The sequence below is a fragment of the Ovis canadensis genome, chromosome 17 (genome assembly GCF_042477335.2).
Source record: "Ovis canadensis isolate MfBH-ARS-UI-01 breed Bighorn chromosome 17, ARS-UI_OviCan_v2, whole genome shotgun sequence".
Classification (NCBI taxonomy): domain Eukaryota; kingdom Metazoa; phylum Chordata; class Mammalia; order Artiodactyla; family Bovidae; genus Ovis; species Ovis canadensis.
The window spans coordinates 45955694-45971748 of record NC_091261.1 but is presented as its reverse complement, the minus strand read 5'-3'; the positions used below and the strand labels follow the sequence as shown (position 1 = coordinate 45971748).

The following is a 16055-nucleotide window of genomic DNA, read 5'->3' as shown; positions in this document are numbered from 1 at the left end:
ATGAGATCATCCTGGGTGAGGGCTCAAACCAGTATCCTCTACATTGCAAGGTGGACCCCTTAACCACTGGAACACCACGGAAGCCACTTTTTTTTTTTATAAAGTAGATGATGAGGATATTTATTTCTCAGTTAAATATGTAATGCATATTATGTCCCAGGCACTGAGCTTAGGTACTGGAGATAGTGAGAATATGACAACTTCTTGAGGGAATTTACAGCCTGCTCAAACTACTGCACAATTGCACTCATCTCACATGCTAGTAAAGTAATGCTCAAAATTCTCCAAGCCAGGCTTCAGCAATATGTGAACCATGAACTTCCTGATGTTCAAGCTGGTTTTAGAAAAGGCAGAGGAACCAGAGATCAAATTGCCAACATCCGCTGGATCATGGAAAAAGCAAGAGAGTTCCAGAAAAACATATATTTCTGCTTTCTTGACTATGCCAAAGCCTTTGACTGTGTGAATCACAATAAACTGTGGAAAATTCTGAGAGAGATGGGAATACCAGACCACCTGACCTGCCTCCTGAGAAATCTGTATGCAGGTCAGGAAGCAACAGTTAGAACTGGACATGGAACAACAGACTGGTTCCAAATAGGAAAAGGAGTACGTCTAGGCTGTATATTGTCACCCTGCTTATTTAACTGCTATGCAGAGTACATCATGAGAAACGCTGGACTGGAAGAAGCACAAGCTGGAATCAAGATTGCCGGGAGAAATATCAGTCACCTCAGATATGCAGATGACATCACCCTGATGGCAGAAAGTGAAGAGGAACTAAAAAGCCTCTTGATGAAAGGGAAAGAGGAGAGTGAAAAAGTTGGCTTAATGCTCAACATTCAGAAAACAAACATCATGGCATCTGGTCCCATCACTTCATGGGAAATAGATGGGGAAACAGTGGAAACACTGTCAGACTTTATTTTGGGGGGCTCCAAAATCACTGCAGATGGTGGTTGCAGCCATGAAATTAAAAGATGCTTACTCCTTGGAAGAAAAGTTATGACCAACCTAGATAGCATATTCAAAAGCAGAGACATTACTTTGCTGACTAAGGTCCGTCTAGTCAAGGCTGTGGTTTTTCCTGTGGTCATGTATGGATGTGAGAGTTGGACTGTGAAGAAGGCTGAGTGCTGAAGAATTGATGCTTTTGAACTGTGGTGTTGGAGAAGACTCTTGAGAGTCCCTTGGACTGCAAGGAGATCCAACCAGTCCATTCTGAAGGAGATCAGCCCTGGGATTTCTTTGGGAGGAATGATGCTAAAGCTGAAGCTCCAGTAATTTGGCCACCTCATGTGAAGAGTTGACTCATTGGAAAAGACTGTGATGCTGGGAGGGATTGGGGGCAGGAGGAGAAGAGGACGATTGAGGATGAGATGGCTGGATGGCATCACGGACTCGATGGACGTGAGTCTGAGTGAACTCCGGGAGTTGGTGATGGACAGGGAGGCCTGACGTGCTGCAATTCATGGGGTTGCAAAGAGTTGGACACTACTGAGCAACTGAACTGAACTGATGGGAGTTCGAACACTTAATAGACAATTTTAGTGCAAGAAATATAACAGGGACAAAACAGAGTTCTCTGGGCACATACAGAAGGATCAGGAAAGTTTGAAGCCTTAAGGGTAAATGACATAAGCAGAGAAGGAGATGCAGGGTCATGGAGAAGAAACGACATATGCGATAGAGACGTTACTGAGGCTGGAGTGGATTACTTGAGGTGGGAATAAATTAAACTAAAATGGTTAGCAGGATTCACTGTTAGAAATGGGGCCTTACCTCAGGTCAAAAGTGCTGTGTTATGATTGGAGGGAAATAAGACTGGAGGCAGGGAGACAAGATAAAAGGATGTTGTAACAGTTCAAGGTAGAGATGATTATCAACTGGCTTGTCAAAAAAGAGGAAGGGAGAAAAGTGGATGGATTCCAGATACACTTACGGAAATGGATACTTAAGAGAGTGATGGAGGAGATGTGGAGAACGAATAAGAAGAGTGAGTCAACAATGAATCCAAATTTCTAATTTAAACAGTGGTCATGCTTAGTCTTAGGAGGAGAAGGGATGACAGAGGATGAGATGGATGGCATCACTGACTCAATGGATATGAGTTTGAGCAAGCTCTGGCAGATGGTGAAGGACAGGGAATCCTGACGTTCTGCAATCCATGGGCTCACAAACAGTTGAATACGACTGAGCGACTGAAGAACAACATGCTTAGTTGGCTTCCCAGGTGGCATGAGTGGTAAACAATCTGCCTGCAATGCAGATTGACCCGGGCTGGATCCTTGGGTCAGGGAAGTTCACCTGGAGGAGAGGGCATGGCAACTCACTACAGTATTCTTGCCTGGAGAGGAGCTTGGACGACTGCAGTCCATAGACTTGCAGAGAGTCGGACATGACTGAAGCAACTTAGCATGCACGAAGGGAACCTTGAGAAAGAGGTTAGGGACTGGTTATGAGATTAGTTTTGAATTTAGTTTTAAGCACTGAGGGCCACCTTACAAATGCAGCTCTAGAAGTGTGATTTAGGAGTTACAGAATTATTGAAGAGACGTGCCTCAAGTTTTCATATGAAATCTTTAGTGAATTGCTGGGAACTTTTCATTTCTTGAATTTTGTATACTTTGTGTATGGCCAATTTCTTTGGAAGGAAAGTTATGACCAACCTAGACAGCATATTAAAAAGCAGAGACATTACTTTGCCAACAAAGGTCTGTCTAGTCAAGGCTATGGTTTTTCCAGTAGTCACGTATAGACGTGAGAGTTGGACTGTGAAGAAAGCTGAGTGCCGAAGAATTGATGCTTTTGAACTGTGGTGTTGGAGAACACTCTTGAAAGTCCCTTGGACTGCAAGGAAATCCAACCAGTCCATCCTAAAGGAGATCAGTTGTGAGTGTTCATTGGAAGGACTGATGTTGAAGCTGAAACTCCAGTACTTTGGTCACCTGATGCAAAGAGCTGACTCATTTGAAAAAACTCTGATTCTGGGAAAGATTGAAGGCGGGAGGAGAAGGGTATGATAGAAGATGAGATGGTTGGATGGCATCACTCACTCAGTGGACATGAGTTTGAGTAAACTCTGGGAGTTGGTGATGGACAGGGAGGCCTGGCATGTTGTGGTCCATGGGGTCGCAAAGAGTTGGACACGACTGACTGAACTGAACTGAATTTCCTTTTTTTTTTTTTAATTCTTGGTCTATCCTTTTTCATTTTATTAAAAGAAAATTATTTTGTCACCAGGTGGTGGGCGTAGGGAAGGAAAAGAGTCAGCTGAACTGTTAGAAGTACTTGAAGCACTTAAAACATCTAAGTGACGTGTACCTTGATCATTTTTGTTTTAATTATAATTTTTGCTCTTTTGTAAAATGTTACATTTTTGTGTCATGGACATAATGATAGATATAATGACAGCACATCAAAATTTAGACTTTTGTCATTAAAGTTTGTCATTCTAAAAATATGCTTTTCTGTTACAACTTCTTATGTAAAAATTGATAATGTGTGGTAAGAGTACATTTTATGAGACATTTTAGGGATATTAGTGTTCCATTAGATAGTCCTTGTTTTGTTACTGAATAGTCTTTAGCTATATTTGTAAAGGTACAGCTGATATTAATGATGTGTATTGTGAGGAAGTCAACAGTGTTCTTAGATACTTATTCTCATTTTTCATATATGTCAATTTTTGTTTTTTTCTTTTCAGAGTTAAAGTAAAAACAGAATCTCAAGACCCCACATCTTCATGGAGATCACTTATTCCTGTCATAAAGGTCAATGTTAGCACAGTAAGTAAATTCTGCTATAGTTAATATTTGATGGGTAATTGCTGCTGCTGCTGCTGCTGCTGCTGCTAAGTCGCTTCAATCGTGTCTGACTCTGTGCGACTCCGTAGACGGCAGCCCACTAGGCTCCTCTGTCTCTGGGATTCCCCAGGCAAGAATACTGGAGTGGGTTGCCATTTCCTTCTCCAGTGCATGAAAGTGAAAAGCAAAAGTGAAGTCGCTCAGTCGTGCAAGACTCTTAGCGACCCCATGGACTGCAGCCTACCAGGCTTCTCTGTCTATGGTCTTTTCTAGGCAAGAGTACTGGAGTGGGGTGCCATTGCCTTCTCTGGTTTATTTATTTATTCACAGGTGCTTGAATTTCTTTATACACTGGTTTAAATTGATTGGTGTGCATGTGTGGTCAGTCATGTCTGACTCTTTGCAACCCCATGAACTATAGCCTGCCAGTCCTCCTCTGTCCACTGGACTTTTTCAGTGTTTCTCCAAAATACTGGAGTGGGTTGCCATTTTCTCCTTCAGGGAATTTTCCCAATCCAGGAGTTGAATCTGCTTCTCCTGCATTGGCAGGTGGATTCTTTAGCACTGAACCATCTGGGAAGCCAAAATGGAGCAACTTAAGTAGTAGTATTTACTGCTGAAATGGAGTCATTTAGTAGTTGCTTGAAATGCTTGTTATTAAGTCAGCTAAAGAAAAATAAATATGACCTAGATAGTATGGCATAATATGTCTTTATCTGTTTTTTTTTTTTTTAGGGACGTTTGGCCTTTGGAAATCATTACCAACCTCAAACGCTGTGCATCAACTTTGATGATGCTTTCTTAACTTATACTACAAAACCGCCTTCTAGTCATCTTGACCAGTTCATGCATATAGTGAAAGGAAAGCTTGAAAATGTTCGAGTCATGCTTGTTCCTAGTCCAAGATATGTTGGTCTTCAAAATGATGAGTAAGAAAGTCATAAAAATAACAGATAACTTCTTTATATGTAATGTAGCTATCATTTAGAATCTTTAGTATCCTTTTAATTTCTTTGCTGTAAGTTTGGCAATAATTAGTTATATCTGTCTATTAAATCAGTTGATAGGATTCCTGCTTTATAAGATAAATGGAGTTTATCCATTGGTATACCCCTATTTTAAATATTTTTCTATAAACTTATCATTTTTCTATCCTCTTCTTAGAGTATTTGGGAAATTTATTTTGGGCAGTTAAGCTTCGATGTTTGTATGTTAGAAAATACACTTTACAGCTAGGTTTTTACTTTGAGAAGGGATGGATAAATAGTAAATTTAACAAATTCATTATAGTGGAATACCATTTGAGTTAATGAAAAGTTGAAAATGAAATCAAAATTAGTCTCAGAAAACTGATGAAATTAAGACGGTTTTGGGGCTTGTTTGACATTTAAGTCCCAGTCAGTTTTCCACCTATCTTTCCAGATTTGCTCTTTTTTTAGTGAAGTAGCTGCTTGCATTTAGGAGACATGTTGTAATGGTGCACACTAGAGTTGTCTCATTGTGATGGGATGCTTCCATTCTAGATAAACTCCATTTATCTTATAAAGCAGGAATCCTATCAACTGCGACCCTCAGTTAACAGCAGACACATAAATCCCATCTGACTCCAGGCCATATGCTCATGAGTTATATTAGGGCTCTTGTAATTTTTATTATTCTCAATCTCTGTTGTTTTTTTGTGAAGGAATCTCTGTGGTTAAATTTGTGTAATGTAAGTACTCATATGATGAGTTTCTACTGTGTCTCAATTTTTAGCTTTGTGTGTAGGCAATATAAAGTTTGAGGTTATGAGAAGCATGATTATTCCTTTTTAGTTCCAGCTTTTGAATAGCTTGTAATTAGATTTTCTAGGGCTTGGCTAGAGTGACACAGTCGTTTTCTCTGCTTGTGTACCAGGGAGGCTGTGGATCGACCTGGTTTCACTCTTCAGATCATTGAATTTGCTAAGTATCTTGAAATGTATGCTATGCACACTGTTCTATATTTATGGGTATAAGTTGTAATACTGAAAAAATAAATCCTGGGTTTTGTGAAAATTACTAGAGAGTAAAATGAAAAAGTATCCCACTGTTTTTGTAAGAAGAGTTAAAGTTGTATTTTTCACTCTTCAAAAGTAAGCATGGAGATAGTATGATGAAATTGAATGCTAAACTTTATGATTTATAAGAAGACTGTTGAATTTGTATGTGCTGTATTATCTAATGATTAAGATGTTAATTTTGATATGGAAGGAAGATATTGTGGTATATGACAAAGATAAAGGTTGTTAAATTAAAGCAAGTAAAGTGGGAAATTGTTTGAATGCACAGAAACACTCATTCCAGAATGAGTTCAAGATGTGTGCTTTAAATTTATTTCGATTTATTTCAAGTTGATCAACTAAATATTCTTGGAAATAGGTAATATAAAGTTGTTGAAATGAGAAGATTTTTTAATTTAATGTTTCTGAAAGGTTATACTTTGTTTTACAGTATATAAGGTGATATTTCTCAATCAGTTTTATAGTATTATTATTATAAATTGACTGAATTCCAAGTCTAATTTTAAACTTATTGTTGCAAATGCAGAATGATTATTCTATTTCAGTGAACATTGTTTTTCATTGTATTTAATTAGATTTTGTTTTAAATTGACTTCTCTTGTTCAAAACAAAATGCCAAACATTTTTTTCTTTCTTAAACCAATTTACTGATCAAAAATTTTTTAGTGCCTACTTTTTAAATAGTCTAATATATAAAGCAGTTATGGAACAGTTTATTGTAAATGTGAAAGATGTTTTCCCTTTTCAAGATGCTACACTGATTGCTTTTTAGTTTTCTTTTTTCTTTTTTGCTTTTACCTATTATCATTAATTAAAATACCAAACATTTTATATTCTGGAGATGTACTTAGTTTGCCTTCTTTCTTCCTTTGTGTAGACCACCAAGATTAATGGGAGAAGGTTTTGTGGTGATGCAGTCAAATGATGTCGACATCTACTATTACATGGATGAGCCAGGTATTATTTTTTAAAACATGTTTTATAGCTACAGTTCTGTTTCTTCTATGAAATGCTGATATCTACTTTTATTTAAGTATCTTTACTTAGGATATAAATAAGCATCAGTAATGGTAAATGTGCATGTGAGAATGCCTACCTAAAAAATATCTGTCATTCGTCCAAAGTTGAATATTAATACTCCAGTATTTCATATCAAAAAAGAACAATATAGAAATCATTCCTTCAGATTCCATTTTTGCAGGTACACTTCAGAAATTGTGAATACAAGTGACTATGAGTGAAAGCCACTAGAGAATGTGGTGATAGTTAAAGTAGTTCATGCTGACTAAGTTAAATTTGAGGCTTAAAGTTTAAGGATTAAAGTCTAGCTAGTTATAGTACTTCACAGGTGGTCTCAGTTTTATAAAGTAGCTAAAAATTGTATTTTTAGTCATATTTTCCTAATTCTCTTTTTCATACATTTCAGGAGGTTTATGAGGTCAGAGTATTTTCGGAATTAGGACGTTATTTGCCATTTTATTTTTGTCATATTGTACTGATGATGCAAAAGTTGTGATGGACAAAACTGCTGATGCTTTAGCATGAATCAAATGCAGTGATTCCAAACTATAGCAGTAACCTCTTGTCTTTTTCGCTGCCACACACTCACAATAACAACAAATGCCAGTATGCTTTACTATGTCTTTGATTAAGCAGTAAAAATTACTTTTATCAAATCTTGACCCGTGACTAAACTTTTAAATATTCACTTGTTAAAATAAGTACACATAATGTACTTCTGCCCCATACCAGAGTATACTGATGTTTTGAGGAAAATCACTGTGTGATTGAGTTTCAAGCTGAATTGTTTGTACTTTTTAAGGAACACCAGTTTTGCCTCAAAGAGCAACTAGAGACAAACTATAGTTTTGTGCTTTCATGTGAAAATTTGAATTTTGGAAAATTTGAGTCTGCCACTGTGAGCTTGACAACTTTTCTGATGAGACTACCAGTGATATTAACAATATGAATTTTTAGATATTTAATAATAAAATTTGTCTGTTTGGAAAAAGTATGCATATTTCAGTGAACCAATATTTTCCAAATGATCAATTCATGATGTCTATAAAAGATTTATTCAAAATGCAAGGACAATCAATTTTAATGTATCAGAATGTGAAAAGTTCAGGGATTTAATTTCAGATTCCACATTGCAAGTATTCTCTAAGAAATTACCACTTGTTGAAATTTGGTGTAGTGTCAAAGAATATCCAAAATTATCTGAAAAAGCAGTTGAAATAGTCCTACCTTTTCTATTTGTATGAGGCTAGATTTTCTTCAGATCCTTGAGTAACAGATTAAATGCATAAATAACTATGAGAATTCACTTGTTTTCTATTAAGCTGAATATTTAAGAGATTTGCCAAGATAAAAACAATGCCAGTGTTTCTTATTAATTTGTTTTAGAAAGTAATAATTATTTAATATTTCAAGTAAAAATTAAAGTTTTATATTTTCATTAAAATGTAGTTTTTTGCATCATATTTTCAGTAAATCTTAGATATTTTGTTTTGTCAACATGTAATGAGTTTTATTTAAAAATAAGTTTAAAAATATTGCTCAATTCAAATTTCAAAGTCAGTAAAATATGATAGATATAATACAAAAAAATTCCCACTTTGGTGTCCTCAATAATTTTTTAGAGTGTAAAGAATTCCTTAGATAAAGTTTTAGAACTGTTGATCTAGGGAAACCTGTTAATGGTTATTTTAAGTAGCTATCCTCATATTGTATATTCTGCAACATAGGACTTGTTCCAGAAGAAACAGAAGAAAATGTTGAAGGAGAAATGAGCACTGAAGATTGCAAATTACAAGACTTGCCTCCATGTTGGGGATTGGATATAGTTTGTGGTAAAGGAACAGATTTCAACTATGGGCCATGGGCTGATAGGCAGAGGTACTTGATTAAATTACATTTCTTCTAAGTCAAATATATTGGGATAATACTATAATTTTTATTAAAAACTAGCTCAGTATTTTTATAAGCTATTTTATTATGGCAGGGTAAAATATCACTAAACATTTTAATCCAAATAATTTGTAGAACAATTGGTATAAGCAAATGTGCTCTAAAGGAGGCACTAATTCATTAGAAAAGTGGTGAATGAGCAGCATATTATGGGTTGGTTGGTTTTTTCTTTTGTATTTAATCAGTGAATATGCCAAAGATTGTTGGGATTATGGAGATTCAGAGCTAAAAGTCAGTTTAGGAAAAAAGAAACAAAAGAGTTTTATTAAGATGAAGAACTTAGAAAAGCACTGTGTTAGTTTTACTAAGGCTGCCATAACAAAGTGCCACCAACTTTGTGGCTTAAACAGCAGAAATTTCTCACAGTTCTGAAGGTTAGAATTCTGAGACCAAGGTGTTGGCTGCATTGGTTCCTTCTGAGGGCTATGAGGGAAGGATGTGTCCAAGGCCTCTCTCCTTGGGCTGTAGATGGTCATTCTGTTTCTTCACACAGTCTTCCCTTTTATGTGTTTCATAGGTCTCTATGTCCAAATTTTCTTCTCTTAGAAGAATGCCAGACATCCTGGGCTAGGGCCCGCCCTATTGATCTCTTTTTAACTTAATTCTCTAAAGACTGTCTAACTATAGCTAATTCTGAGGTACTGAAGTTTAGGGCATCTGAATTTTAGGGGGACACAGTTTAGCTCATAACAGGTTCATAACTCATATTGAAGAGGAGAGAATTGGAGAATGCTTTTTGGTTGTGGTAATATATGAGTTGAGTTTTGAAAAATAAGTAAGAATTAGCCAGGAAAGGAAGGAAGGAATGAATAATCAAAGCAAAGAGGAGTCCTTCAAATGCATAATGAAGTCAAGAATTGTCTTAATAAGCTCTATAGGTTGTTAAGAGATTTGTAGGTAGTTAAATTTGTAAATTTTATATTGGAGGTAATGGGAGTGCCTGAAATGTAAAAAGAGTTTTTTATTTCTTAGTTATTCTATTGATTTTGAAGGAATATTCATATCTTTAATATATTATGAACATCTATATTTACTGAAGAATTTTAAACATAGGTGTTATTTACCACTATTTGAGAGAGAACATCTAGAATGTTATGTAAATATACATTTGGTTAAAGCTAGTTTAGTTTTTCATAAGCCAGCTTGAATGGAAAATACAAGCTAAACAGTTGCAGAGGCAGATATTACTGGGCCATTGATCCTTAGATCAATTGTCTAATGAGAATGCTGATACTGACATGATATATTGACTCTTTATTGTTTAAAAAAGTGATTTCTGCCTAGTCTTATTAGAATTATATACTTTGTCAAGTACTACATTCTTTTAACCTTGGTATCTCTAGTGTATAGGAATACCTGTTCCATTAAGTAGCTATTTAAATAACAGTTGAATGGTAAATGTGGAAGTAAGTATGTTTGAAAACTTGTAATATACTGCTGCTGCTGCTGCTGCTGCTGCTAAGTTGCTTCAGTCCTGTCTGACTCTGTGCGACCCCATAGACGGCAGCCCACCAGGCTCCCCCGTCCCTGGGCTTCTCCAGGCAAGAACACTGGAGTGGGTTGCCATTTCCTTCTCCAAGGCATGAAAGTGAAAAGTGAAAGGGAAGTCGCTCAGTCGTGTCCAACTCTTATCGACCCCATGGATTGCAGCCTACCAGGCTCCTTCATCCATGGGATTTTCCAGGCAAGAGTACTGGAGTAGGGTGCCATTGCCTTCTCCGGAATATAATACTTAAGTTCTGGGTTAGATTTTTAGAGTTGAAAGTAAACAGCTTAAAATTTCAGGTTAGGAAACAAATATTTTTCAAATTATTGGATTTAAATGTTCCTTTTATGATAAAATTTTTCATGCGCTAAACCATGCTGTTTTTTCTGTGGAATAGTTGAAAGTGAGGAGCTTTACATTCCATTAAGGAACAGTTATATTTGAAAGGAGAAAATTAAAGTAGTGCTTTAACACAGACACATAAAATATTTTTGCATTTGAATAAAGTGCAATTCTTCTTAAGCTGTATTTAATTTTAATGCATTAAGAAAAAATATTAGGCTATATTTACATGAAAATCCAAGCCAAAATTCCTTTAGTATATAGTCATAGTGAAATGATACTGAAGATAATGTGGAAAAAAAAAGTTGTCTTTACCAACTCCATTCAGTTAGTTCTGCCACTGCTAGGAGAGAACAGCAATACATTTCTTAACCCAAACTTAACAAAACCATTCAGATTTATTAGAAAGAAGAAAAATTTATCACTTGAGTTTAGTTTCCTTTCGTAAGTAGCAATAGTACTTGTCTCCTCCCTTACATACTCAAATTGTGCATTTCCTTTTCTGTCGCCATTTCCTTTACTCCTTCCCCATATTAAGTTTCTAAACAAATATGAACTGTTATCAGAAATGTTAATTAGGTCAGTTTTTTGAAGCATTTACCTGTTAGTGTAAAAAATGTAGGAGAAAATCTCACCTGTTTTATTATTGGGTAGTTTACTCAGCGTGGTGAGGTTTTTTTTTTTTTTTTTTTTTTAAATTTACTTATTTGGCTGCTGCTGCTGCTAGGCTGCATCGGGTCTTAATTGTGCATAATGGGTTCAGTTCCTCTGGAGCACGAGGGGTCTTTGATCCCCAACCAGGGATTGAACCTGTGTCCCCTGCATTACAAGGTAGATTCTTAACCATTGGACCACCAGAGAAGTTTTTAATCTCTGATTTGGCATGACCTTATTTAGCTTGTAGATTTTTTATGTCTATCACCTTTACATGATTTTCTCAGTCTTTAAGATATTCAGCTTTTCAAGTGTTTTCATGACAGTTGAAATCTAAACTTTATAAATTTGTACTTATCTGCTTAATGATAAAGTATAATAATGCTAATATTCCTGATATTGTCTGGCCTTTTATTGCTTTCACTTAATTTCTTTCAGAGCTTTCCAGGTGATGCTAGTGGTAAAGAATCAGCCTGCCAATGCAGGAGACATTAGAAACATGGGTTTTATCTCTGGGTTGGGAAGATTCCCTGGAGGAGGACATAGCAACCCACTCTAGTATTCTTGCCCTGAGAATTCCATGAAAGAAGAGCCTTGTGGATTATAGTCCATGGGGTTGCAGAGACTGAAGCAATTTAGCACTTAAGTGCTTTCATTTATATTTTTACAACTCAGTGAGAGACACTAGGACAAGTGTGGTGAACTGATTATACCTGCGAAAGAATGGAGATGCAGAGAGGTTCAGTGATTTGGGCAAGATAAGGAAGCTGTACCATCTGGAGCCAAGATTCAAACCAACCCTTCAAGTCTGCTGTTCTTTTCATTATATCCTGCTGCCCATTTTATAGTCCCTGATCATCTATTGATCAAATGGATTCTTTGTCTTTAATATCTTAGTTATATATATTTGTGTGTCTTCACCAAAACATTTATAAATTTAATTTTCTTTTCATGTCGTTAATGATGGCAAGTTAAAGTCTAAAATCAATCAGTTTGCAAATTTTGTTCTGTTCATCTAATTTTTCTCTGTTCATTCCAAGTAGCATTTCCAGTTACTCGTGACTCCTTCGTATACTTTCTCTGAATGTATGAGTAACATGCTAATTTTTTAATTACATAGAAGAGTCTGAATTGAACATTTCTTGATTTCTTTCATCTTTTGTCAGATAAGGGGAGGCAAATACATTAGAGCTCTAGCTTACAAACACTTGCATCTTTTTAGAAACCTGTTTCTCTTTAGACCCTTATTGTTATAATATTGATTAAAAATGATTATAAAAATAATAGAATAACATTTCTTTCCATGTGCCATGTACTACCAACTGTTTGATGTGTGTTGTCATTTAATTCTTGCATCTACTCTCTGAGACTGGTTATGGTAAACCTCATTTACAAGTGAGGAAGCAGGCAAATATCCTCAGAAAGGTTAATTATCCAGAAAGGAAAAATGATTCTAATTAAACCATTCCCCTTCAACTCTTTCGTTGCCATTTGTACATTTGATATACTTGTCTTTACTTTCTCACAGTATTGGTTGAATAGTGTAAACTTGGTCTTACCCGTGTCTTATTTTACAGCAGTATATTAGGTGCTCAAAGCTCATTGATCTCTGAAAATAGAAAACAATGGAGAAAATAGTCTTTCATTTTACTGGAAGGAAACTATAGTAGGTGTTATTTTGTGACTTATTTTTTTGAAATTTATGTCCAATTGTTAAATGAGATAGTAATGATAATATCAGTATAAAGTTATAATACTGATTTTAGTCTCTTTTATGATAAGCAATTTTATTTGAATAACTTGTCATTATTCTTTCTTCCTCCTTATTTAGAGATTGTCTGTGGAAGTTCTTCTTCCCTCCTGATTATCAAGTTCTGAAAGTTTCTGAAATTGCACAGCCTGGGAGACCAAGACAGATCCTTGCTTTTGAACTACGAATGAATATTATTGCAGATGCTACAATTGACTTGTTGTTTACCAAAAATAGGGTAATTATTGAAATAATATAGTAGAAAGTAGTGTTTAAAATTTGACCATTATCTTCCAGAGTGTTTTTCTGGTAATTAGTCCCATGCATGTGTGCTAAGTTGCTTCCAGTTGTGGTTGACTCCTTGGGACCCTATGGACTTTAGCCTCCCAGGCGTCTCTGTCCATGGAATTCTCCAGGCAAGAATACTGGAGTGGGTTGCCCTCCTCCAGGGTATCTTCCCTACCCAGGGATTGAATCCGCATCTCTTATGTCTTCTGCATTGGTAGGTGAGTCCTTACCACTAGTGCCACATGGGAAACCCGACTAGTGCTGTACTTGAATTCATTTCTGTGAGCTTCGCCTGACCCCTATCAGTATGTATGTTACATCATTAAGTGCCAAATACTGGAAAGAATTAATAGAAATAGACCTTGATACTATAGTCTCATTCTTCTTCTTTGAATCTAGCCAAATTGTTTTAGTGTATTTTTGGTATAAATTTGAACTTCTGCTCTTAGGAACTTCTGATACCTATTTAATATTGTTGTTGTGGCTCAGTGCCTGACTCTTTGCAGTCCCATGGACTGTAGCCTGCTAGGCTCCTCTGTCCATGAGATATTCCAGGCAAGAATACTGGAGTGGGTTGCCATTTTTTTCTTCAGGGGGTCTTCCCGACCCCAGGCTTGAACTTTGGCAGGCAGAGTCTTTACCACTGAGCCACCTGGGAAGCCCTATTTAATATTGTGTATGTGTGCTATGCTCAGTTGTATTTGGCTATCTGTGACCCTTTGTACAGTAGCCTCCCAGGCTCCTCTGTCCATAGGATTTTTCAGGCAAGAATACTGGAGTGGCTTTCCATTTCCTCCTCCAGGTGATCCTGACCCTACGAGCAAACCCATGACTCCTGTATTGCAGGCAGATTTCTTTTCTGCTGAGCCATTGGATTAATGATTGAATTTTGTCTGCGTTAATAACTGAAAAGTAAAGATGTGAGAATAATTATAATGTCTCATATGAATTTTTTCTTTTGGTAGGAAACAAATGCTGTACATGTAAATGTTGGAGCTGGTTCATATTTAGAAATTAATATTCCAATGACGGTTGAGGAAAATGGTAAGCTACAATGAGTGTTTTTCTTTTCAAGTGATTATGGGCATAATTAATATATAAATAATTATTAATCTACTTAGACTAAAATTAATTGAGTTTTATCTTTCAGTTTTCTGTTATATTTTAATGTGCCCTTGAAAACTGAAAGTGAAAGTGAAGTCACTCAGTCATGTCTGACTCTTTGCAACCCCATGGACTGTAGCCTACCGGGCTCCTCTGTCCATGGGATTTTCCAGGCAATAGTACTGGAGTGGATTGCCATTTCCTTCTCCAGGGGATCTTCCCGACCCAGGGATCGAACCCGGGTCTCCTGCATTGTAGACAGGCACTTTACTGTCTGACCCACCAGGGAAGTCCTATGTGTGCCCTTAGTAAATGCTATATAATTGTTCATGCACCTAGAAAGAAGAGAAAAACTGTTTTATTCAAGCTAGGTCTTATTTGTGCTGTCATTGTACTTTATACTTTTCTTTTTTAAGATTGTGCATAATTTGCTTAGCGTATGTTTTTCCTACTAGTCTATTGCTCTGTAAAAGCAAGTGCTGTGTATTTCTTTTTACCAGTTTATACCTGGTACCAAACCCAAGACCTGGCACATGAAACATGGTCCATGGGCAGAAATTGATTCAGTAGTAATAAGCTTTGTTTTAGGTTATATCTTTAGTAGAGTTTTGTCAGAGTAAGCTTGTTCTTTGAATAGCTTAAGTTTAAGAAAGCAGAATATTTCATGTTTAACATATTAAATCATGCCCTGATAGTTGTAGTTTCATCTGAAGTAAGATAATCTAAGTTCATTATGCATTTGAAATTTGGGCCCTGATACAGATTAACCAGTAACATTAAACATTAAATACTTTTTGTTAAATTTATCAAAATGTCAAATAGTCTTCCTAATTTTTCTTTGTTTTTCCTGTTCTCTTATTACATTTGTAAATTGAAATTCTGCTTTATTCACTCTTGAGAGTGTGGAGAGTAGCAACTTACCCTTATTTTTAAATTACTATCTAGCAATGTTTCTATCACTTTCCCAGAAGCATGATTAGAGTAATTTTTATATAATTGGCTCTCTTTCCTTGTTTCTGTCACTCATTTTGTTTCTACAATAAGAAGAAAGCAGGCAAAGATTTATTTAGTTCAGTTCAGTTTAGTGGCTCAGTCGTGTCCAACTCTTATTGACCCCATGAATTGCAGCATGCCATGCCTCCCTGTCCATCACCAACTCCCGGAGTTCACGCAGACTCATGTCCATCGAGTCCGTGATGCCATCCACCAATCTCATCCTCTGTCATCCCCTTTTCCTCCTGCCCCCAATCCCTCCCAGCATCAGAGTCTTTTCCAATGAGTCAACTCTTTGCATGAGGTGGCCAAAGTACTGGAGTTTCAGCTTTAGCATCATTCGTTCCAAAGAAATCCCAGGGTTGATCTCCTTCAGAATGGACTGGTTGGATCTCCTTGCAGTCCAAGGGACTCTCAAGAGTCTTCTCCAACACCACAGTTCAAAAGCAGATTTATTAGTTTGTGTTAAAAAGATAGCAGTTGAGTCTGCCTGCTTAGATATTTAATCAAAAAAGTGACTGAAAATGAGATAGTATCTTTTCCCTTTAACTTTAGAGCTGTTACAGTGAAGAGCTAAACCTTATCTTAGTTACTTTTAAAAGAATAATCATACTAAATCTT

At 36.3% G+C, this 16055-nt stretch overlaps 1 protein-coding gene across 9 annotated transcripts in view; it reads left to right on the top strand.

Annotated features, from left to right (window-relative positions):
- BLTP1 (bridge-like lipid transfer protein family member 1) overlaps nucleotides 1–16055 on the top strand; it is a 202584-nt gene that overhangs the window by 32412 nt on the left and 154117 nt on the right. For all 9 annotated transcript variants that reach the window (XM_069557468.1, XM_069557472.1, XM_069557473.1 and 6 more), the window contains 6 exons: nucleotides 3707–3788; nucleotides 4542–4735; nucleotides 6725–6804; nucleotides 8595–8745; nucleotides 13131–13287; nucleotides 14303–14381. In XM_069557468.1, coding sequence (XP_069413569.1) covers nucleotides 3707–3788; nucleotides 4542–4735; nucleotides 6725–6804; nucleotides 8595–8745; nucleotides 13131–13287; nucleotides 14303–14381 — 743 coding nt within the window. The remainder of the gene's footprint in view (nucleotides 1–3706; nucleotides 3789–4541; nucleotides 4736–6724; nucleotides 6805–8594; nucleotides 8746–13130; nucleotides 13288–14302; nucleotides 14382–16055) is intronic.